The 24582-nt window shown below is 45.0% G+C and overlaps 2 protein-coding genes and 1 long non-coding RNA gene across 5 annotated transcripts; 1 reads left to right on the top strand and 2 right to left on the bottom strand.

The window, feature by feature from the left end:
- Window positions 1–10959: 10959 nt before the first annotated feature.
- Window positions 10960–14358, bottom strand: LOC139830966 (uncharacterized). 3 transcript variants are annotated; one of them, XR_011744603.1, is made up of 3 exons: window positions 13753–14355; window positions 12454–13561; window positions 10960–11233 (listed from the first exon to the last, which is right to left on the bottom strand). It is a non-coding gene; the product is annotated as an uncharacterized lncRNA (long non-coding RNA). The 3 variants fall into 3 exon arrangements; XR_011744604.1 differs by having other exon boundaries at window positions 10960–11203; XR_011744602.1 differs by lacking the exon at window positions 10960–11233 and having other exon boundaries at window positions 11880–13561; window positions 13753–14358.
- A 3074-nt stretch (window positions 14359–17432) lies between these two features.
- Window positions 17433–18298, top strand: LOC127321695 (agamous-like MADS-box protein AGL61). Its single transcript, XM_051350720.1, has one exon. It carries the CDS (start codon window positions 17476–17478, stop codon window positions 18265–18267), a length of 792 nt encoding a protein of 263 aa, XP_051206680.1. The 5' UTR covers window positions 17433–17475; the 3' UTR covers window positions 18268–18298.
- Window positions 18299–19063: 765 nt separating this feature from the next.
- On the bottom strand, window positions 19064–24119 carry LOC127321700 (protein DA1-related 1). Its single transcript, XM_051350723.2, has 12 exons — window positions 23887–24119; window positions 22730–22868; window positions 22397–22487; window positions 22041–22206; window positions 21366–21486; window positions 21210–21293; window positions 20993–21112; window positions 20347–20559; window positions 20201–20260; window positions 19972–20090; window positions 19774–19832; window positions 19064–19675 (listed from the first exon to the last, which is right to left on the bottom strand). The coding sequence occupies exons 2-12, from the start codon at window positions 22829–22831 to the stop codon at window positions 19341–19343; spliced, it is 1470 nt and encodes a 489-aa protein (XP_051206683.1). The 5' UTR covers window positions 22832–22868; window positions 23887–24119; the 3' UTR covers window positions 19064–19340.
- Window positions 24120–24582: the final 463 nt, after the last annotated feature.

The following is a 24582-nucleotide window of genomic DNA, read 5'->3' as shown; positions in this document are numbered from 1 at the left end:
AGGTGCTGCATGGACAACTTAAAAGATTGCCGGATCGTTTCATTGTATTGCTAGGTTTAATTACCATTCAATTTCTCTGAGTTCTGTAATATTTTTTCAAAGCCTTGCAGCTGATGCAATATTTAGTTAGTTTTTATAGTTCTTTCGCGCATTTTTTCTTTGGTGCTTGTGGTAAGTGAGGCTATCCGACAGAAATCATGTGTTGCGTAAATATTCTCAGTATCTAAATCACAAATTCTCATCACTTAAACGGCCCAATTAAGCGAAATCACATATGTGCCGGCCCGCAAAATCCTAAAGCGCCTATTATGCCGGCATATACACACCAACTAAACGGGCTGGCCCACTTACTTATTGGGCCAGCCCACTTGCTTTAAGGTGGACCCCACCCACTACTGGGCCGGCCCAGTAACAGAAAAGTGGGCCCCACAAGCTTATTGGGCCGGCCCGCTAACTCGTCGGGCCAGCCCACCTGATTTACCGTGGACCCCACATACTAATTGGGCCGGCCCACTAACTTGTTGGGCCAGCCCAAAAGCTTTTGTGGTGGACCCCACACACTAAATGGGCCGGCCCTTTAACAGGATAGTGGGACCCACCTGCGTTTTTGGCCCGGCCCACCATCTTGTTGGGCCGGCCCACTTGCTATATGGTGGACCCCACATACTAAATGGGCCGGCCCTTTAACAGGAAAGTGGGACCGACCTGTGTTTTTGGACCGGCCCACTATCTTGTTGGGCCGGCCCACTTGCTATATGGTGGACCCCACATACTAAATGGGTCGACCCTTTAACAGGAAAGTGGGACCCACCTGTGTTTTTGGCCCGCCCAATATCTTGTTGGGCCGGCCCACTTGCTATATGGTGGACCCCACATACTAAATGGGCCGGCCCTTTAACAGGAAAGTGGGACCCACCTGTGTTTTTGGCCCGGCCCACTATCTTGTTGGGCCAGCCCACTTGCTATATGGTGGACCCCACATACTAAATGGGTTGGCCCTTTAACAGGAAAGTGGGACCCACCTGTGTTTTTGGCCCGACCCACTATTTTCTTGGGCTGGCCCACTTGCTATATGGTGGACCCCACATAATAAATGGGCCGGGCCTTTAACAGGAAAGTGGGACTCACCTGTGTTTTTGGCCCGGCCCACTCTTTTGTTGGGCCAGCCCATTAGATCTATTGTGGACCCCACGTACTAAATGGGCCGACCCGATAGCAGGAAAGTAGGACCCACATGCTAATTGGGCTGGCCCAATAACTTCTTAGGCCGGCCCACTTGCTTTAAGATGGACCCCACTTTGTAAATGGGCCGGCCCGATAACAGGAAAGTGGGTCCCACATGTCTTGTGGACCGGCCCTTTTGCCTGTTGACCGGTCAAGCGAGTGCATTCGGCCCGGCCCACATGCTTAGTGGGCCGGCCCATTAAAGTTTTGACCAGTCAACCTGAGAGGTTAGGCCCGGCCCACGTAACTAATGGACCAGCCTAGCTATATAGTTGACCAGTCAAACTAAGTCAGCTGGCCCGGCCCGTAAACTTAATGGGCCGGCCCGCTTAAGACGTGGCAGGCCTCGTGTGGGCCTACCATCTACCACGGGGTTTCAGCCGGTTAACGCCGTTAACTGCCAGTTAATGGCGTCTGCCACGTGTCAGTTTGCATGACGTCAGCAGTCAACGGGCTCCCGGAAACACTTCTGCAACGGTCCGATTTTCCGTGGCGGAAGGGCGCCCAAGCGCGACGGACCGAAAAAATCGTCGTAGAACTTTGCCTGACGCAGTTTCGACAACAGAACCCATATCGTCTGGTTAGGCCCATAGGCGACGAAAAATACCCCTTAGCGGACGATTTTGGGACGTTGTCTATCAGAACTTTTCTTGTAGTGTATTGCAACACGATAAAATCACAAAGTTCACCATTGCGACAATTCTGAAAGCGTAGTAACCTAATCTGTAGACAGTGAGATCATATCTAATTGTTATCACTGGAGGCTGCTTTGATTGCATCAACCGTAACATGGTAATTAGTTTCTAGGTATTCCTAAGGGATAGGCTGAGGTGTATGTATCAAGATCGGGATTTTTTTCATCCTCATGATGGAGAGATACTCTAGGCCCAATCGGTGAGATTACATCCATAAAGCTGCAGCGTATGACTAGGTCATGAGGATGGAATATCAGGGGAACGAGTTAAGTATTCTTGTCGGTAACGAGAATGAACCAGGTGTAATGTTACCAACGATCAGGTCTCGGACAAGTCTGCTATCGAAGTAACAAAGGGAATAGGACTCAACATTTATGGTTCAACAGCTTATGTATATTTGTGTAATGCATAGGGGTCATTACGGGCATCGTGGTCCCGCTGATGATCATTGATCAAAGAGGCGTCTCGATCATGTCTGTAGTATTCATGAACTGTAGGTTAACACGCTTAAGGGTTTGGTGATGCTTAAAGATGCTTTTGGATTTGTTGGAAACACTAGAGAATAGAGAAGAGAGAACTGAAGGGTTTCGGGAGAGTCCGAAGGGTGTTCCAAGTGATTCGGGAGGTGTCTCGGATCATCGCGGAATGAATAATGTGTATTATATATTAATTAAATGAATTAAATATTATTTATTTATTATTAAAATAAGGCAGCCCACCTTAATGGGCCCCTCTTGGAGGGGAGCCCACTAAGAGGGTCGGCTAGACCCCCCATGGGCCAAGGAGGCTGGCTAGGATTTCGCTAGGGGCGCACCAAGGGGGCCGACCGCCGCGCCAACCCCTCCTCCATGTCGGTCGGCTGACCCCTCCCCCTATATATAGTGGGGGCACGTGGAGGGAGGAGAGCAGACGATTCCCGAGGCCTCCTCTTCAGGGTGCCCCTCTCTCTCTCCCTCTAGTTTTATCTCCCACACGCGATTCCTCGAAGAGATGCCCATGCGAGGGTTCAGTCCATCCCGGTACACCTCCATGATGTTGGGGTTCCGATCCAGAAGATCTACTTCCGCAATATCAGTTGGATGAAAGGTACGGGAGTCACCGCCGGACAGTACGTGTGCGAGACCTCGGAGGTGCTGCCACTTGTGGCACCTGTCATTATACGAGGAGCTTCGCGACCCTGAGGTCGGCGACGAAGTATGACTACATCATCCACGTTCTAGCGGAACGTTAACCGCTTTTATTCTACGAGGGTACATCACCGAAACACTTTCCATTACAACATTACTCTTAGATACATCTGGGCAATCAGATTACACTTGTTACAAAAATTATTGTTTTTGCTACGAACCCCATCGGCGGCATCAGAGCCGATCTATGCGTAGTTATGCTTGTGCGGTTAGAACACTGAATGTGGACATCGAGTTTGAGCCAAGTCGATACCGAAAGCTACTGGTTTAGCTCATGACATTCGACCCAGGCCTAGTCTCATTACAATATAGAAGTGGGGCGTCAATCTCTCATACATCCCATGGTAAGATACATGTTGATTGCCTCTCTCATGGCAATTTAGGGGATTTTATCTAAAATAGGAAAAATACCCATGCGTTGCACCGGAGCGAAAACATTAACTTTTGGCCGAAGATCCAAGACTATTATTCTTAATCTTAGTAGTCATTTGTATATCTCAAGTTAAACAAGCTACTCCATCCGTCTAAAAATAAGTGTCTCAATTTTTTTAGATACTGATGTATCTATAACTAAAATGCATATACATACATTTGTATCTAGGTAAAAGTAAAACATCTATTTTTAGACGGAGAGAGTACTATGTAGACCAAGAAAATTTGACTCGTAAAGTTGCACAACAAAAACTCTAGGCATACCTTGATCGACTAAGAAATCCACAAATAATACCAGTCTCCATTCATTTCGTAGCAACCCTATACACTTAACCCTCATTTCTGAAGAAAAAAGTACATATGGAAATGTATATGGGTTGATTTATTTGTTAACTGAATGTAATACCAAAGCGTCAGTAAACAATATTGAGCCTAATGAGACTATAATTTTGTTTTACAACCACTTTAATTAACTTGACCACGGATAAAATGGAATGACGAACAATGCATTTGCCATGTGTTATTGATGTACCAAAGAAACGCGAGGTGTACCAAAGAAAGATAAAGTGCACATCAGAGTTGGTGTTTGTGCTTTATTATGGGCCATGTGGAATACTCGGAATGATTATATATTTAACAATGCAAAATCAACTTCTTTTATGCAGGTAATATCAATGGCTACACATTGGATCCGTATGTGGTCCTGCCTACAACCAACGGAGAAACGCGAGGACTTGGATATTGGGTGCAACCGGCCAGAGAAGGTTGCACGGGATATATACAACCAGTTCAGCTGGCGTTTTGATCTTAGATTAACATGGTAGCGCAGAGTCGCCACATGTTTTCTCTTGTCTTTAGATGGTTGATTCATGTCTCAACCCTGTGTGACCCATGATGTAATTTTTTGTAAAACATACACTTAAACTTAATAATCATCAATAAAAGCTGTATGCATCACTCGATGCAGAGGCTGGGGGAGAGTCTCCATTTCGAAAGAAAAAAATGTGTTATTGATGTATATCTAGGACGCACAATGCATTTTCTTAGTTCTACTTAGAGTCTTAGACTAAGAATTGTATGGAAATCTTAATATTGTAATCTATCTATACTTTCTCATTCATCGACAACAGTTTGGAAATAACCAGTACAGATTCCCCCTAAAAAGGAAGACAATATGGAATAGCCATCAAACTCTATATTGAATGTAAAATATAAAGTTCAGAACAACGATTTTCCGCCATGATAGTCATCGAACTCTATATTGAATGTAAGCTATAAAATGTAAGCTATAAAATTTAGAACAAATGTTTTTTTGGCATTTTTTAAAATTCCTTTCGGATCTGTAAAGTTTTCTCATTTACCTCGCATAGAAAAACGGATCACGGATGCAACCAGCTTGTCCTAAGGGAAGAACATTCGCAGGGACTCCAAACCGACTTTTCATGACCTTAAACACAGAGAAACTTTATAATTTGTACATTATTACATGAAACAACTGGAAGGCACCGCCGAGAACAAGACCCCTGACCCAGGGCCGCCGAGAACTGGTATGCCCAGCTTACCCGCTGCCGCGTCGGTCTCTCGCCGTGCTGAACCTCGATTCATACAATCTTGGCAGAGGACATTCTCGCGAGCTGATCCAGATTAGTATGTCCAAGGTCCCAGCGATAATGCCATAGAACTAATCTGGAGGTGGGAAGTTACGAAGACATTGCTGGTGCACCAAAATTTACAGTACCAACTGAATCAGCAGAGAGCACGTACAAACCACCGAAACCAGAATCGAACAGAAGTAGTGAAAACGATCTCTTAAATTCTGGATGCGTTCCGCCTTCTCACGAACCTGAATTTTTTCGGATCAAATCATTAAAAAACAGACCAATCTGACAGGGAACATTGCGTTCTTGCCGACCACACAGCCTGAGAGGGAGGCGCGTGGGCGTCACCGTCGCTCTGAATGGCCCTTGTGACGTGCTCCGTCGAGCGCGCGAGCTGCGCGACGCGATCGACTGCACGCTCGCCATCCTACTTGCAGGCGGAGCGCCTCATGCGTGTCCGCAACCGGGTCCAGCTCCAAGATCCTCCCATCGCCGAGTATACGGGCTGGCCGCTCGACGCCGGCGAAGAGGCTAAAGACGCCTCGTCGCGGGAAGGTGGAGAGCGCACCCACGCGCTGCTAGGCAGAGATCGATGGGTGGCGGCCAGATGGGGATAAACCTGTACGGGATCTGTTCAGGGGTGGAAGAAAAGCGAACCTGTACGATGGGTTTTGTATTCGCGCTTCGCGCGACTGCTAGTCTGCTACGGCGTGCGATGAAATTGGGCCAGGCCCAGCCACGTATGATGCAACCGCTACGGAGAAACGTGAACTGCTTTTTAATTACTAGTACAAGTGCCCGTGCGCTTGCTACGGGTCTCAAATTTCATTTCTCAATGTACATATATAGAATAGCACCAAACCTAATGAGCAACATCTTCAACCGAGAAAGAAATATCTCCTAGATGGATACTATTCTAATATCTCCTAGACGGATACTATTCTGGTTACTCCAGTAAGCAGTCATTAGTTGAATCCTCAAATTCTCCAATAGTTTCCACACGATATGTAGTGCCATATCAGCGTTTGTCCAGGCGGTCGTTTATGTCGAACATGCTCCAGTCCATGCTTCCACCACACACCAGGTTAACCTCCTTGCACTTGACGAAAACATGTGCTCCTTCCTCCTAACTTCCATAGTTATATTGCCAAAGAGACACTTGTTGAAGGGGGACAACCTAGACACATAAATAATATTCCAACTATCGTTCACAATTGAGATTTAGATTTAAAGAGAATGGTTCCATACCAACAAGAACTCCAACAACAAAGCTAGCTTGGGCATAACCGCATAAACGTCTGCAACAAATTTCTAGAGGGCAAAGAAGCAAATATGAGTGAAGGGATCCAAACTTCCAGTTGTTAGCTGTTTCGACATGTCGGCTTTGGAGTTGTAGGTTAGTCAGAGGTTGTCAGATCGACCTTGAGCTAATTCCTCTCTCATGCTCTTCCTTTCTTGCATCGTCATGAAGAGAGCAACCTGCGACCACCGCCATTGTCGTGATCAGCCACCTACACCACGCCCTCTGCGTGCATCACAAGTCAAGCTGCCAGCCATCCGTTGACCTGTCCCGCATGCTCCCTATGTTCATCGTTCCCGAGGTCGACAGCCCTCTGGCGTCCCTTCTCGCATGCGTGGCAAGCAGGAACGGGCGGCAGATGTCGCCTCCATCGCGTCCCTCCTCGATCCCCTCGTCGCGCCTTTCCTCCTTCCGGCGCCCATCGACGCCGTCATGCTAGGGCACCACCTGGTCCCACTCTTCACCCTTCCCGGAGGTTGAAGGCCCTCTGACGCCTCTTCTCGCGCACTTCGTGAGCAGGAACAGGCGGTTACCGTGTGGCCTACGATCTTAGTGAGAAGGGGTATAAACTGAACCGGTATCATGGCATGGCAGTATTAATGGATTTAGTGGGAGGGAAAAGCAATCAAAAAAAATTTGGAATCAGAGCACCGACCGAAGAAAATTCCTCCTTTTTAAGTAATAGTACAAATGTCCGTGCCTTACCACGGGTCCTTATATTTCATTTATCAATACATATACACAAATCATAACTGGCAAGAAATAAAAGTAATAAAAGAAAACGCAAAGCAAAGCAAGAAAAGAAAAGAAAATGAAAAAAATGAAATGGCATGGGATGGATGCGTATGGACGGTTAAGATTTAATTTGCTTGTTTAGTTTGCTTTTTGAAGTACTGGAGATAAGTTTAGTTACTTAACTTTCAACACTACCGCTGCACAGCCTCTGGCATCGCCTTGCCGCGCCATCAGGCCATGCCATCATCAGCCGCTCCATAACCGCGCCGCCTCCCGGTGCGCGCGACGACGCTCCTCCGCGCGAAGTGATTTCATAGGGGTGCACCACACAGCCCACCGCCTTTGGCGGCTGGGCGCCGCGCCGCCACCACCTGCGCCGGCCAGGTAGGGTCGCGACACGCTCTTTTAGGGTTTCGTGGTCGTCTCTGGAGTCGCCCGCGCGTGCGACCCGGGAGGCAGGGGAAACTCGTAACCAATCAAAGGATTTCAATAAAGAAGATTGTTATCATTTCACCTTTAACAAATATGAATGGACATATGCTTTTTTCAATGTCTCAATGTGTGCTTGTTTCAACAATGAAGCGGCGTGCTTTACAAAAGTATTCACACCAGGTCTAAATACAGACTGGTATGGTTAATTAGCGAAGTATAATTGGGACACGCCCAAAGTGTTTGTCTAGTAAAAAAAATCCCAAGTATATGACAGCACCACGAAAGACTGTGGCTGTAATATCATTCGTTTGTTCCAAAATCCAGTATCCCATTCTTTAAAGCAGTATACATTCAGCTGCAGGAGTCTCACACCCCATATGACCTAGACAAGATTCTAACTGCTGATAAGCTAGTCATAGATGACCTCATGAGGCTTTCATAACTCTAAGCATACTCACAGAGAGAAAAAAAATCCTAAACCAATAGCAGCATCACCATAAGATTCACGCTTGTTTTCTAAAATACAAGACCAGAAGAACTTGTTAAAGACATATGAGATCATGGTAAAGAAGTTACAGTCCTTGATCCAGAATTGAGATACCTAGATTACTCATTTCTAGAAGCAAATTGATGAGGCCAAACATCGAAAATCGGAGATGGAGAAGAAATTGAAACAAAGGGGCATGTGACAAAGCCGAGACCTTATTGCAGTAAGGCCCCCTGTATTTGGTCAAAAGGAAAATCCAAGGACCCCGACCCCGTGTTGCTCCCGCACGGGGCGACACAGGGAAACCCTAGCCACCGCCCGCGGGCTCCCCTTTCCGGCCACATCCCGCCGCCGCTGCCGCCCCCTCCCTCTCCTTACGAAGCGGTGGCAGCGGCGCCCTTGACGCCGAAGGCTATGGGGGCGACCTGCCGTGGAGGCATAGATGTGTGGTAGAGGTCTTCGTGCCAGGCTCGTCGAAGGCGCTGGTCGCCGGTGCAGCGCCGGGGCGAGCTGGGCGCCGGGGCGGCGGTCCCAGGATCTCGCGGTGGAGGAGGCGGCCTGCCATGGTGTTGGTCGGCCTGGGTGACCCAGTAGGCTGCGGTTCCTATGGTGGCCAGTGAGTCCTCTGCGCACCCTCCTTCCGAAGGCTCATGGCCTTCTTCGGTTTTGGGGGTGGCGGCGGCCGGCAAGGATGGATCTACCATATTTTCCTGGCTTCTTCGACCGTTAGGTCAACATTTTGATAAGTAGTCACTCCACTTCGATAAAGTTGTCATTGTACTTCAGTAAACCCGGCATTGACATTAATTTTGACCAAGGTTAACAAGTTTAATGAGTAATTCGTTAAACTGGATCTTTAAACCAAATGGGTAAAGGAGGAGCAACAAATAATGTATTTACCTGGTAATAAATATTGGTTTTATTTTATACAAGTGAGTTGTGGACATAGTACACCCAATGATGCCATATCAAATAGTACAGTCTTCGAGAGATGTACACAAATTTATCCAAGCACAACCCTCATATCATTATAATCTGTATATGTTGATAATTTGTTGAGGGTCTGACCTGACTGTATGCTCTCCAGTCTGAAAAAGTGGTCAAACCATGACAGATCTTTTAGCTCACAACTTCGTTCATATTTTTCGATAAAGGGCGCTTTCATTACTTATAAAAAGTATTACACCCGGCCTCTGCATATCAAGATGCACACAGCCGCACACTCACGAAAAAACAAAGAAGTATCCGCGCAAGGAAAACAAAAACCAGCACAAAAGTCTGCGACATGGAATGACAGCTACGACTCCTAGGACTCTATCCTTAGATTACGCCGCCATCCATGTTGGGAAAAAATATCCTTCGCCACATCCTCCAACCGTGTAGAAACCTCCATAAAGAGGTCTCGGCTCTCCGGCTTCTGAAGCAAGGACCACGAACGGAGCAAAGCGGTGGATCGGTAGATAACCTGCAAACATGAAGAGTTAGTATCATGGAAAATCTTGTCATTTCTACATAGCCAAAGCGACCAAATAATGGCAATCGCTCCCACCCTAATAAAAGTTTTATACCTACGATCTACCCCATTGAGCCAGTCACCAAAAAAATTGGCCACGCTCTGAGGGGGATACAAGGTCGAACCTATTTGGGTTATTCACCATACAGATCTCGCAAATTGACAGTTGAAAAAAAGATGATCAATTGTCTCGTCGTGATGACAAAAGACACACTTTTTACTACCCTGCCAATTACGCTTTACAAGATTATCCTTAGTAAGAATTATCCCCCTACGAAGATACCACGCAAATATCTTTGTTTTTAGTGGTATCTTCATAGACCAGATTTTTTTATTGGTAAAAACTGGCGTGTCTGATTGGATTAACGCTTTATACATTTAATCTACTGAGAATTTTCCACTCTCATTTAGATTCCATCTAACCACATCGGACCCCTGCATCAATTGAACCCTTTCGAGTCGTTGCAGCAAAGAATTCCAGGATTCTAGCCTAGGGCCTAGAATATCCCTTCTGAATGCCATATTACTCGGAGAATTATGCATCACCGTTGCAATGGTTTCAGATTTGTGGCGGACTATACTGTATAAAGCAGGATACTGTTCCCGAAGGGTGGTATTTCCTAACCATTTATCCTCCCAAAACCGTATCTGAGATCCATCTCTGATCGAGAAAGATGTGTATGGGAAAAAGAATCTCTTTGTCGCCATAAGACCAGCCCAAAAGTGTGAGTCACCAGGTTTCCAAACCACTTGGGACAAAGCCTTTGAACCCATATACTTTCTCTTTAGAATCGTTTGCCATATACCTTCTTCTGAAAGAAGTTTAAATAACCATTTTCCAAGTAAGGCTCGGTTTTTGATCTCAAGATCATGGATACCGAGTCCCCCCTGGTCTTTTGGTCGACAAAGTATATTCCATTTAGCCAGACGATATTTCTTCTTTTCACCATCTCCTTGCCAAAAGAATCTAGATCGAAAATAATCTAATCGATGCAAGACTCCTTTAGGCAATTGGAAGAAGGAAATCATATACAGTACCATATTGCTTAGCACTGAATTAATGAGAACCAACCTTCCACCAAGAGACAGTAGCTTTCCTTTCCAACTCGTTAGACGTTTCTGAAGTCTTTCCTCAACTTGTTTCCACTCAGCTAAAGTGAGTCTCCGATAATGAATCGGAATACCCAGATAGCTAATTGGGAACTGGCCAATCCCACATCCGAAAAGTTCGGCATATGAGGAAGCCTCGTGTTGAGCATCACCGAAGCAGAACAATTCACTTTTATGGAAATTTATTTTAAGCCCAGAAAGCTTTTCAAAAGCTGAAAGTATCAACTTAAGATTTGTCGCTTTCTCAAGGTCATGTTCCATAAATAAGATTGTGTCATCGGCATATTGAAGTATAGAGAGTCCACCATCAACAAGATGTGGGACCACTCCTTCAATAAGACCGTCTGCTTTAGAGCGTTCAATAATAATAGCTAGCATATCCGCCACAATGTTAAACAACTTCGTTCATATGCACTATAGAGTAATAGAGGTCTTGCAAGGCTCTCAGATCAACAACCCAAACCACAATCGGACCTCTTGATGCGTCCATCTGTTATGCGATTTATCAGATCACGCACGTCTAATTAAAAAAGATGAAATGAGAAAGTGTTGACGCGCAGTAGCTTCAAATGAAAACAAATCACCTTACCATACATATATGTATGCAAAAAATATCTAGATATAAGGAAACATTGTACGAACTCCAAAATGATTCAAGTAGTAAAATGATGTGTCAAGCTCTTCTCTAAAACATTCTTGCAATCTTACATTTTGTACTACTAACAATGGCACAACTTGCAAAACAATAGCATGGGTATACATGGGTAGTTATAAATGTTGACAGCCTGCAGGTGACCTGCTCGTCGATTCATCTTTAATCATTGGCAACACCCAAATCAAATTAATTTATCTACCTGGTGCCCAAGTCTATTCAACTTTACGATTCTTTCATTCTAAAGCTCAACAATCTACAAAAGGACATGAGTACTATGTAGCTAATCGTCCAAGAATTACAATCAAGAACAAAATTGACAAATCTTAATACTGTATCCCATTACAACAATAAAATGCAAGAAAATATTAAATGCATGCTAAGTAATAAGTCCATGCATCATTCTGAATCAAAATAAATATTGAAGATGCCCATCTTAGTAAGTATTTGAGAATACAACCCGTGCATACGGGTTAATTTTTATTAAATATTTTCTTCACTACCAGAAAATAACTGACAAAAAATGAATATATCTAGAGGAAGTAGAACATATATACTACACGTTCCTTCACTACTAAATTTGAAAATAAATATTTGCTTCTCTTTGTTCTACCTATGATTTCCAATCTATCTTACTGTTGAAGAAAGAAAATATGCCACCTTTTTTTATTTGTACCAACAAAGAAGAGCCGTAGAAGGCATTGCCTAACCAACGTATCTGAAGTTCTCTACGTAAATCAGTTGAGATCAATGGAAGAAGTATGAAGACTCCAATATTTTGATGTGAAATATGAATAAGATTGTGGCTTTTTGCATACCAAAATTAGGTGTACGGTGCATGCTTTAACCTGAGGATAGTTATGCAAATTAGTACTCCATATTCGTGCAAACATATATATATATGCACCCATCATCATGGAGCCACGCATGTAGCAGATAGAATGCATGCACCTGAAAAGCCAATGTGTAGCAGATAGAATGCATGCACATGAAAATCCACGCATGTAGCAGATAGGAACCTGCCTCACTGTAGTTTGTGACTTGAAAATAATTAGCTTGTGAGCAAAAGATTCAGGTTAAGCACTTACCTGCAGTTGCACTTGGGGCACCTCCGCGCGACAATCCTCAACAACAGGTCCACGCGACCGTGATCACCGTCGTCTTGTCGAGACACTGGTGCCCGGTGCACTCGAACGCCCCAAATCTTCTGAAGTGCTTGATGGTTGAAGTGCAATATAGAATGATTGCATGCTATCTTTAGCTAGTTGTTCAGTTCATGGCTTCATGCCTCTGAATTTACTGTGGCGATTGCGCCGCCGTCCTGCATCAGCGACCCAACACGTTCTGGCCGATGGCCATGGGCATCAGCGACCTGTCGGACAACGCGCACTCTGTACCACCTCCGCCTCTGACTCTGACACCGCACACCCAGATGCACTATTCTCCTGGTGAACCCCGAATGCTGCCGCCATCTTCCCCTTCCCACTGTCACCAGCGCGGCGGCCAGTGATGGAGCGCCGGCTGATGTTGCTTGTCCCTCATCACACATTGCAGACGGATGGGAGGAAGGATTTGTAGCCCTCCATATGCTCCCCATCTCTGTTTATTCTGTTGCGCCTTCCATATCATCACGCCGGGCTCGAACATGTCGGTGGTCAGGTGTTGCCCCCACTGAAGCACCCAGTGCAAGGTGTACGTGTGGATCAGAAGTTCTGAAGTATTAGTCCACGATGGCACCGTCACCACTCGGGACTGCAGCAGCAGGGATATTTCTGAATTTAGCGACTAAATCAACATTACCATATACAATTAGAAGAACACTACAGAGTAGCTCCTGGGATGAGTTTGCATAAACCGGAAGCATGATGTTATTTTTTATTCCATCAACAGTCGCTAAATCTTGTGACCATCGATAGTCCAACACGAGTGCATAGCGATTTCATTCATCCATTGACCTGCCGCAGTTAGAAAATTCAGAGAGAAATAGAGATGAGTTGAATCATTACCATGGAAACATATTGATGATGCGCTTGGCCTGGTGGATGAGGTGTAGAAATAAATATAGAGAGAAGAAAACCTAATCGTCGTGGAGTTGAGACAACTTTACTCTGGTAGCTGCAAATTGCTTTTGACTCTATATTGAACTGCAATAGTGCTTCTTCTCCAAAAAATCACAACCATGTCCAACGAAGCTACCTGAGAAGCGAAAATAGGAGCAAATCGATAGAGCACTCTGATGCAGAATCAACTACAGTACAGAATCACTTTGACGGGACGGGCTGGCGGCGGAGGAACTCGATGTAGGGAGGGCGGGGATTGATTCTCGCTACTTGTCTCCCAGCAATAGTCTTGCCGTATGTTTAAGAAAGTCAAACAGGGAAAATTACCAAATTTGCCAGTAAAATTGAAGCCTTGATTCCCATCGGGAGGAGTAGCGGAACGCCGCCGCGTGGTGATGTCGAAGCCCTCGCCGTCGGATTGCTCTCCTCGCCCATGACCCCGGCTCCTTGAACCGCTCAGATATCTCCGAGATTCAAATTGTAAGGTTGGATCGATTTGATGCAGATCATTCCCATAGTGATGGCGATCTTCTGGAATCGATGCGGTTCCCCAGCCTGCTCCAGAGGGTCCGCATACGCGAGTACTGGGCGTGGGTTGTGGAACTGGTTGAATCGCCAGGCCTCAAGCCCTCAGAGTCCAGCGGCGCTATGGTGGCTGGCGGCGCCGCGGACATTGCTCCACATGTTGACGGCCATCCACTGCAGGATGCATTCAGGCCGTTGCCATGGCGGGGGTGCAGCGCGACATGAGGTGGATGGCGCGGGGAGGGACGTTGGAGGCTGAGAGGTGGATGAGGGAGCCGGAGCTGCGGGCGGCGTGCCGATCGGAGAGGAGCTGTATGGGCGTGGTTGGGGCTGATTGCGGGGAAAGTTTGACGACGCATTTCTTTCGCGAGGCGTTATTTGCGGGGCGGGCGAAGCTACTTGCGAAGGTTCAGCGGACGACGAAAGGAACGACCATGCAACGACGAAACGTATTGTGGATGGCAGAATAAGAAACCATTTTAGTCTTTTTAAGTAAGTAGAGATATAAAGCGGTGGCAATGTTGGTAATTTCGATGGAAAAATAGAGGTAATTAAAAAACGGACGAAAATTTGGGGAGAAACCTTACTTCCTTTATTAGTATGTAAAGAAATACAGGGATTTTATTTAAATACTTTATGTTTGGTGACATCTCATAAAATTGGGTTTATATAGGTGGTGACAATCCGGGTTTATATTGGCTTTAATAAATGAATTTGTGTATGGAGGTAGTGTGGCAATCCGGGTTAATGATGACACCGGCTATTATTTTCAAACACGAAAGGGGTTACGCCAAGGTGATCCGTTATCACCAATGTTATTCAACATTGTGGCGGATATGCTGGCTTTACTCATAGAGCGGGCCATGTCTGATGGTCAGATTGAAGGTGTGATTCCACATCTGGTTGATGGTGGTTTATCTATCCTTCAATATGTCGACGATACAATTCTGTTTATGGATCACGATCTCGAAAAAGCTCACAACCTGAAATTAATTTTGGCGGCTTTTGAGCAGTTGTCGGGTTTGAAAATCAATTTCCATAAAAGTGAATTGTTCTGTTTCGGTGATGCCCAAGATGATACAGCTCTATATAAAGAGTTGTTTGGTTGTGGGCAAGGCCAATTTCCTATTTGCTATTTGGGTATTCCGATTCATTATCGGAGACTTACAATTGCTGAATGGAAAATAGTGGAAGAAAGATTACAGAGGCGCCTTAGCAGTTGGAAAGGTAAATTATTGTCCCTGGGGGGAAGATTGGTACTCATTAATTCGGTACTGACAAATATGGTACTGTATATGTTATCATTCTTCCTATTGCCAAAAGGAATTCTGCATAAACTTGATTATTATCGATCCAGATTCTTTTTGGCAAGGGGACAGTGAGAAGAAGAAATATCGATTGGTTAAATGGAGTATAGTTTGTAGTCCCAAAGATCAAGGCGGGCTTGGAGTTCATCACCTGGAGGTCAAGAATTCAGCTCTGCTGGGTAAATGGCTTTTTAAGCTTCTTACCGAGGATGGGATTTGGCAAACTATTCTTCAGAGAAAATATATCGGCTCCAAGACGTTATCCCAAGTGGTTTGGAAACCTGGGATTCACATTTCTGGGCTGGGCTAATGGCGACAAAAAATGTCTTTTTTCATCATGGTACTTTCTCAATCAAGAATGGAGCAGATACGGTTCTGGGAAGATGTTTGGTTAGACAATGCACCCCTAAGTGAACAGTATCCTGCGTTGTATAGTATTGTTCGTCGCCAAGGTGATACCATTGTTACAGTAATGGCTACCTCGCCACCGAACGTGACGTTCAGAAGAGTTTTGCTAGGACAAAGACTATTGGCATGGAATGCACTAATTCAAAGAGTGGGGGATATTAACCTATCACCTGAATAAGATGAATTTAGGTGGAACTTACATGTAGATGGCTCTTTCTCGGTCAAATCTTTATACATCGCCATACTTCATTCTGATATACCAGTTGATAATAATAAGAAAATTTGGAAGATGAAGATACCATTAAAAATAAAAATATTTGGATGGTATCTTCGTCGAGGTGTTATCCTCACCAAGGACAATCTTGTTAAGCGGAATTGGCACGAAAGTACTCGATGTGTTTTTTTTCATCATGATGAAACCATTAAACATCTTTTCTTCCAGTGCTAATTTGCGAGATCTATTTGGTCTGTCATCCAAGTAGCGTCTACCTTGTATCCTCCGACTAGTGTGACCAATGTCTTTGGCAATTGGCTTCATGGTATAGATTCAAGGTTCAAATTGCTTCTTAGGGCGGGGGCGCTAGCAGTTATCTGGGCGCTTTGGCTTAGTAGAAATGACAAGATTTTTAACGATAAAAATTGCTCTTTGTTGCAGGTCGTCTACAGATGTACATGTATTTTCCGTTTGTGGTTACCTCTTCAGCGCATGGATAACCGAGACCTATTTACGGAGGTCTGTACATGGTTGGAGGCTACGGCAAGGGATACTTTTCCCTACATGGGTGACAGCATAGCCTACGGATTGAAGCCCCACCCACTCCTTAGGCGTTATATGATTCATCGTTGCGACATGTATTTCGCCTAGTTTTTTAGTTTGACATTGTTTGGACTTAAGACTCATAAACGGCTGTGTGCATCCTGGTTATGCAGAGGCTGGATGTAATTGCTTCCAAAAAGTAATAAAACATCCTTTATCAAAAAAAAAAGGTGGTGACATAACCTCACAAATTAATGGGGTAATGGGTCATAGACACGATCGCATGAATGCATGCGTAGCTAGAAACACACCCTTCAGGGCTGTCACCCAAGAGCAATGCATCAATGATCCCTATCAATCTCCAAGAAAAAAAAAGGAAGCACATGAAGATTAGAGTAATGGACATCCTAGCTAGCATCAACTTAACCATTTCCCAGAATAGCAATTCATTAATTACCATTAACCGTCGGCTAGCTCGATCGCATTCACCACCCCATTGTTGTTATTCCGCTAGCAAGGAACTACTGTAGCTAGCTATGCATGAGAAGAGAGTTCATGCGCATGATAAATTTCCAAAAAAAAAAATTTGTCAAAATAAATCCAAAATCGTTTAGAATTAGTAAGAAAAACGTGTGGAGTGCATATCCTTGTATCATCTCAGCTCCCTGGGTTGTGTGGAGAATCGAGAGTGTGATGATCATGGTGACGATCATATGGTTGTGACCTGTCCAAACTAGATGGTCTCGATGATTTGTGCCCACTAAAATTTCGTTCTGACTGTGCCCCTCATCGATCTAAGCTGTTGTGACAGTGTCGAAATCCGGTCATATAGGAGTACATCGATCTTTCTCCTACGCGTGACAACTCAGAGTATATACAGCAGTGGACAGATGAGAATTTGCACTCGCCATGAATGAGTTGCCAACTCGGCATGAGTACCTCGCTCGTCTCTTCTCTCCGTCGCTATATAAGCACGCCACATGACATGACGATGGAGAGCGATCAGCGCTCCTCCCTCTCCTCCTCCGATCCAGAAAGGTTTTGAGTGTGGCAATGGCGCCGCGGCGCACGAGCATGGGCCGGCAGAAGATCGAGATCCGCCGCATCGAGAGCGAGGAGGCGCGTCAGGTGTGCTTCTCCAAGCGCCGCGCCGGGCTGTTCAAGAAGGCCAGCGAGCTGGCAATCCTGTGCGGCGCGGAGGTGGCCGCGGTCGTCTTCTCCCCGGCAGGCAAGGCATTCTCCTTCGGCCACCCCTCCGTCGAGGCCATCCTCGAGCGCTTCGCTCCGACCGGTGCGGCGGCGGCGGCCGGAGGAGGAGGAGGAGAAGACAGCAGGCAGCTGGCGGAGCTGAACCGCCAGGTCGGGGAGCTGAGTGCGCAGCTGGACGCGCAGAAGGCGCGGAAGGAGCGCGCGGAGGCGGCCATGGCCAAGGAGCGCTCCGCGGCGAGCCCCGTGACGGCGTGGCTGGAGGCCGACGTCCGCGACATGGGGGAGGAGGAGCTGATGGCGTTCGCGGCGGCGCTGGCGGAGGTGCAGGACGCTGTCGCCGCGCGCGCCAACCAGGTGCTGCAGGACGCACTCAACCACGGCCGCGCCATGCAGGCCAGGGCCCGCTCCTCCAACAACAACAACCAGGTGCAGCAGTTCCTCGTCAGCAACAGCGCCGTTGGGTTTGATCAGTTCGGCGCAGGCAACGCCAGCAGCAACGACGGAGAGATGGACATGCAGATGCAGCAGATGATGATGATGGCCATGGCGCCGCTGCCGCCGGGGTTAGCCGGTGCCGGCATGGAGACGATGCTGCTGCAGCAGGGGTTGGGGTTCGGCTTACCCGGCCCCTACTGAGTTCCATCATTTCGTGTTTTTCCATAAACTAGCACGGTCTTTAATAATGTAAAACAAAATTATTAATTATCTTATACAAATAGATCCTGCTCCTATCACAAGACGGTTTAGAAATTGAGAGATCAATATCTTACATAACTATTCATTTCTGACTGAAATATGTAAAAAATGTCTAGAAAATATATGGATCAGTTACATGTGCAATTAGGATTAACATGAATCGTGATGTTAACCTTGATGTTATGATGAAGTAAAAAAAAGGATTAACATCTTGTGATAACAAATTTCATGGTGAATAAAAAAGTCACAGAAAATTTAACTTAATCATTTTTTAATTTAGTGGTAAATCATAACTTCAAGATTTAGAATCATATCGGCGAGACAATGTACATTTTGTATGTGGCGATATTAGAAAAATTCATAGAGCTAAATCCACATGGTGAGTTAACACATATTTTTTATTTGATGTTATATCAGTGCATGGCAAAAATACCGCATATATTTCACTTACCTATTCTAGATCAATTTAAAAGTTCAAAAAACAAAGTTGGTCCATATTTTTATCCATTTCCTCTATCCCTTTCCTTGATATGTTCCTTTGTTCAATCGTTCTCACTCACACAAGTAGTCCTTTCATGTAAAATGGCTACATAGATCTTAATTAACCAGTCACTGATTATGTCCTTCGATCCCCAGATGACACTTTTGAAATCGCAAAATACAACTATACCCTAGCTCTACGACCGCAAACCTCCAAGTAAATATGGTTCGCACGATTTTGAACATGTACAGTACATAAGACTCAAGGCACGCACGCCATTATTTAAAGATGTTGGTAATGTGGAAAACAGTTGTAGCACCTCTATATCTGAAGACTTACATAGTATTATTATTTCACAAAACGACAGTAAATTTTACAAATATGTGTACAGACTATCTTTCTTTCTCTTCTTTCTTTACTGTAAACTAATCTTATACTGTGGTATAATGTATGACGTGTCTAATTTAACCCTCCAAAGTATGCAGCCATCTTCACAAATCGAGGAATGTCCTTCGCTTTACTTGAATGATGATCAAATAGGAAAAGACCCTGTGATCTTCATGTGGTCAAGGGTGCTTCTTAATCCGTACCGTTCGACCGCCCGGTTGCCCACCCGAAAACCATCTCCGTACTCCACGGAAGAGTCTGTTTCGATCTGGTTCTTGATGAACGCTCCGAGCTTCTTCTCAAACTCTGTCTTTGCGCCCTTCTTCGAAGAGGTAGCAGTTGAGGAGGAAGACGACGATGATGCTGCCGAGGTGGACGCAGCATTGCTCGTAGCGCCGGCGATGATTTCGGACTCGAGCCACATGTGGGATAGGACTTGACAGATGCCTTCTTCAACCTGAGGACTAAGGGATCGGTATCCTACAGTAAGAAAAAAAGAAGGCGACACTGTCATGGTGAGACTAGGATGCGGATGCGAGTGAATCTTCCTAAAGAATGATGATCATAAGTACACTTACCTTTCAGGCGAAGATATGCGTGCATCATTTCGTGAGCAAGAATGGAGCCTGTTTGCAATCTGCATGACAACTAATTTAATGAGAAAACATATCTGGATAAATCGATACATAAGAATTTTGTGACAGGTAATGAATTTTGAATTAACCAAGGTCTTAAAGAGTAAGGATCAGTCAGGGGAAAGAAATACACAATAATACCTTGGTAGCCCGTACAGTATAAGGATCGCAGTCACTTCACACCGCCTGACCAGCTTGTATGGTCCCGTAATCATATCCATGATTCTGTTTCCTGGTCCAATTGTTGGTCTTCTTAAGATCTGGAACGCATTGGATTACTCAGTATATGGAATTGTAAACCATAATACGGAGTATTGTACATGCTTGTACTCAAATAAATGGAGTACTGCAGCGGCATTTAGAAACTCACAGTTCTGACAATTTGTTCTTCAGAGAGACACAGACCTCTGGTTTCGGGAAGGTGATGTCCCTGAGAGGAAGGAAAGTAAGAAACTCATAAGTTGGGAGTAACTAAGAATTGTACGCACTAGATAACCATATTATCATCTTACTTACACTTTTCTCAGCTTCCAACGCTTCATTAAGAGCCTGCCTCTCTACCAAAAGTAATGGAACTTGCTGTTCTACTTTCATATTCAAACCTTCAAAAAATTCCTGAATATCCATGTAAAGATGTTGGCATTCTGGAGAATCCATTGTTGCAGAAGTCAGACATTCCAAGCAGAGTTTCCTTCCATCCTCCAACGTTATATATTTGACATCTGTTGGCTGAATTCCAGGAAGAAATAAAATGGATTACTCTAAATATAATTCTTATATACCAAAGGAAATAGTTAAGAATATGCCCATACATCAAACGGTAAAAGGAATAACTTTATACTTAACTTAAACAACCAATAGTGACACAGAAAATACTTTGTATAGCTATTAGTTAGTTAGATATATTTGAACATTGTACTAAGGCGGATTTTCAAGACTCATACTAAGCTGTAGTCTGTACGTCACTACTGAGAACCATATGACAAAACCAGGAGTAAGTGCTCTAGCTAGTTCCATCTATGTTACACTGATAATAAGTGGTTATACTGGTACAGAAAACATTACTTAAAATCAACCTTTTTCCAATTTTCAATGAAAGCTACCAGGAACCAGCCAACCTGGAAAAGATGATCTGGTTGAGGAATCTAAAATCTTTACTGACCTCCATCCTTTCACAACTGCAACACCTGGGAGTGCCATCATCTTCATGGGAAGGACAGTACTTCTGCATCCAGAAAGGATGTGCCCGGTATTCGATCAGGCCATTCTTATTTGTTGGAATCTGGGAAGAAAACACAATAATGCAATTCAACTCATATCAAGAACTTAACTCTAGCTAATTTTATGCTCTTCCATAAAAATGGCTGCAGAACACTCACAAAGCTCTTGCAGACATCGCATTTTGGATGGAAAAAATCTTTATAGCAGGATTTGTGGTATGGCTGGTCTTCATGCATGGCGAACTGCATAGAAGAAACACTGGCGTTAATTATTTGATCTTATTGAATGTAGATACAGGCTGTAGGTTTTTGTACCTCATACTCAGATATGGGCTTGTTGCAAGCAAAGCATCTAAAGCACTGAGGGTGCCAGACTGCATCCATACAACTAAGAAAACGTCCATGGCCAATCGGATTTTTGCATCCAGCACAAGTCCTACACAAGTTGTAAATAGCTATGAATAAACAGAAGCATACAATAGTGGGTTCTTCTAATAAAATCAAGACTGGCAATTATACTACTGATGTTGCTTATTTTAAGGCAACAAATGACGGAGAATTTGCACTGGGAGTATGGAGCTAATCATTCTGTGAAAAAGAAAAAGGACTGCTAGCATCCATATGTGAAGGCTAACCATTCCGCAACTTTGTGGAACCTGCAAGCTCGTAGAAAATACAAATTGCAGGCCCTCTTTTACTATTTAAGTGTGAGCTAATCATCCAACTACTACTTATATTTGCATTGTATTTTCAGATAAAACTAAGGGAGTGGTTCTAGTTTTGCAACACTACTATTTTGATAAAACTCCATAGCAACACTATTGTGTTTCAAAACAGAGAAATGGAATGCAGCAGGAGAAGAAACATACATACTGGAGCATTAACCGAATATAACATGTGTTGGGAAAAAAACAATACAACTTGTGATTTTTTGCAACTAAAAATTTGTTAAGATTGAAGATCAAATAAACCATAGCAGCCAGTAGGTACCTGTATCCACTTGAGGGAAAGACAGGCTGAGGCGGCTCCCTTGTTGGGATACTCTCTGATGGAACATTTCTGACAGGAACGTGTTGATGAGGAGGAGACTCGGTATTAAGGCTCTCCTGCAGAGCCCGTGCAAGTTGTTCATCTTCCTCCAAACTGTAATCAGGCTCTGCATTAAAATCACCAATGAGAATGGTAAGCAAAAAAAAACTATACTTAGTAACTGACTGTACTGGGTCATTTCCATTGCAGAGGCGACTGTTCCCAAGGAGCTAACATTTATCATATAAGACAAGATAGTCGGTTACAAATAGAATACACGAAGGGATAATAGGATAAGAATTGATTGGAATACTAACCAACAGCCTTTCCCTTATCAGGATCTCCCTCTGCTAGAGATAATGCAATAGCTCGATCCATATCTTCATTGTCGCTTTCGTCATATGCACCCTACAGCAATCACGACAAGCAACTTGAACGACCATTCTTTCATATCAGGTATATGCATCCTAAAGGTCCTGAATAATCACATGGAACAAAATGTTGATGGCCAGTTGTTTTAACTTCTACTGAATGTGTTTATGCTTAGGTTATATGATCAAGAAAGAACTAGCTGCAATAGAAACTAGAAAGAATAAATGATTGAGAAGTATGCATATGGGTAGACAGAGAGTAAATGGCAAGAAGCTAACTCTGATGTGATCAGGTGAATTGCCTTCATGCCAGTTGCCATCATAGTGACCCCTTGAAACTCTGTTTACTGAGCCTTTGAAGATCTTATTTAACCAACCCATGATCTTGAGCTTATCTGAAGATCAAATTGCTTTTAGCCTGCAACAGGGAAGACGATGAATTCAGAAACAGAGGATCAAATTGCTTTTAGCCTGCAACAGGGAAGACGATGAATTCAGAAACAGAGGATCAAATTGCTTTTAGCCTGCAACGGGGAGGATGGCATATTCAGAAACGGAGCTTGTGGCCACAGCGACATATTTCATTTGTGTTTCAGTAACAGATCTAGGCTTCAGTAATCCAAGGGTTGGCATTTCTGCATTACCTATGGGCCACATCGAAGTATTGAACAAAGGTGGTCAGTGATGAACCAAACCACATGTCACTCACATATCATCAGTGTCATTCTGAGGAGACAAGAAATAACAAGAAAAACATCCCCAATGCAGCAAAGCAACTTTGCATCAGTGATGAACTACTAGTAGGCTCGTTGGCAATCAGTGGAGGCCAACCCTTAAGCGATGATGACCTAATATTTGTCTTCGCAAGGCACCTAACAAGGGGTGGAGATTATTCAACATCCAATGGGACACAACAAATATTCTTGCGATCAATTCAGCAAGGGGGCTCCAAGAGCAACCAATGGCCATGCGTTCAGACAAAAGACAGGCGCGCGCTTCTCTAAGAATAGGGCATGATGACCACACAGTGATGATCAGTAGCAAGTGGCAACCAAACTATCCGGCAAGATTCCTGAGCACCGGCAAGCCCATGTTTCCCCATACCAGTGCCGACAGGCATAGCGTGATTAGACTGACAAAGGGAACTTTCCCCACATCAGAAGGTCTCTCTGGCAACCCACTGGACTGTTTTTTTTTTCACTCGATCAAATCGATCGGGATCATAGAGAGGATAGCGCCAGGCCAAGCTCTATGGAAGCTCTGAGTTCTTGAACGAGCAGAGGGCAGTTCGAATTGACCCATCAGCATCAAGAAAATCAAGAAGGACTGATGTCAGAGGTTGAGCACGGGATCGAAAGAAGAACGGCAGAAGCAAATCAGTAAAGCCCGATCCTAGGACGGGATCAAAACAAAGAATTTGAAACAGCTGAGCAAACCTTGGAAATCGAAGTGATGCCAGAAGGGAGGGCGATCGGCGATGCGGCAAGAAAGAGCCGGCGGGCGGGCGAGGCAACCAGCGGTCGCGTAGGCTGGACGGCGCCCACGGGGAGGATAAAGAGAGGAGAGAGGCCGCGCGCGAGAGAGAGAGAGACGCGAGCGACAAGTAGGCGGGCAGGGGTGGGAAGAGGACAAGCGGGGTGGGAGCAAAAGGGAACAAATGCGTGACATGGACGGCAGGAGGAGGAGGGGAAGCGGAGGAGGTGGTGGAGGAGGCGGTTGCCGGGTCAAAAAGGTGACGTCCCCCTCGCGCCACCCTCCCAGTCCCAGCGCGGCGCGGCGCAGCTGGCACAGCGACGTCTCGCTCGTGCGCGCGGCGGGCGGCACGGGAGGCGCCCACATGGGCGGTGCGCGGCGGCGCATTCCGTCGAACGCGTTGCGGGCGTCGTGCCGACGACGGAGGGAATCAGTCAATGATTGGGAAGAACGAGGGAGAGAGTGAGGAGTGGCGGGGTTGACTTGTTTTACCGCCGAAACTATCGCCGTATATATACTGGTACTGGTACTACTATTTCAAACAGAATGAAAAATTTACAAGTGTTGTGACAGTTCTCAAATACTTTTGCGTGCTTGAGGAAACTCCATCATCATTGTTGTGGAAGGTTTTTGATATTTTTGCCAAAACTGTAGCGGTT

This window comes from Lolium perenne, chromosome 5, assembly GCF_019359855.2.
Source record: "Lolium perenne isolate Kyuss_39 chromosome 5, Kyuss_2.0, whole genome shotgun sequence".
In the NCBI taxonomy this organism is placed as follows: domain Eukaryota; kingdom Viridiplantae; phylum Streptophyta; class Magnoliopsida; order Poales; family Poaceae; genus Lolium; species Lolium perenne.
This window is presented reverse-complemented; position numbering and strand designations above follow the sequence as displayed.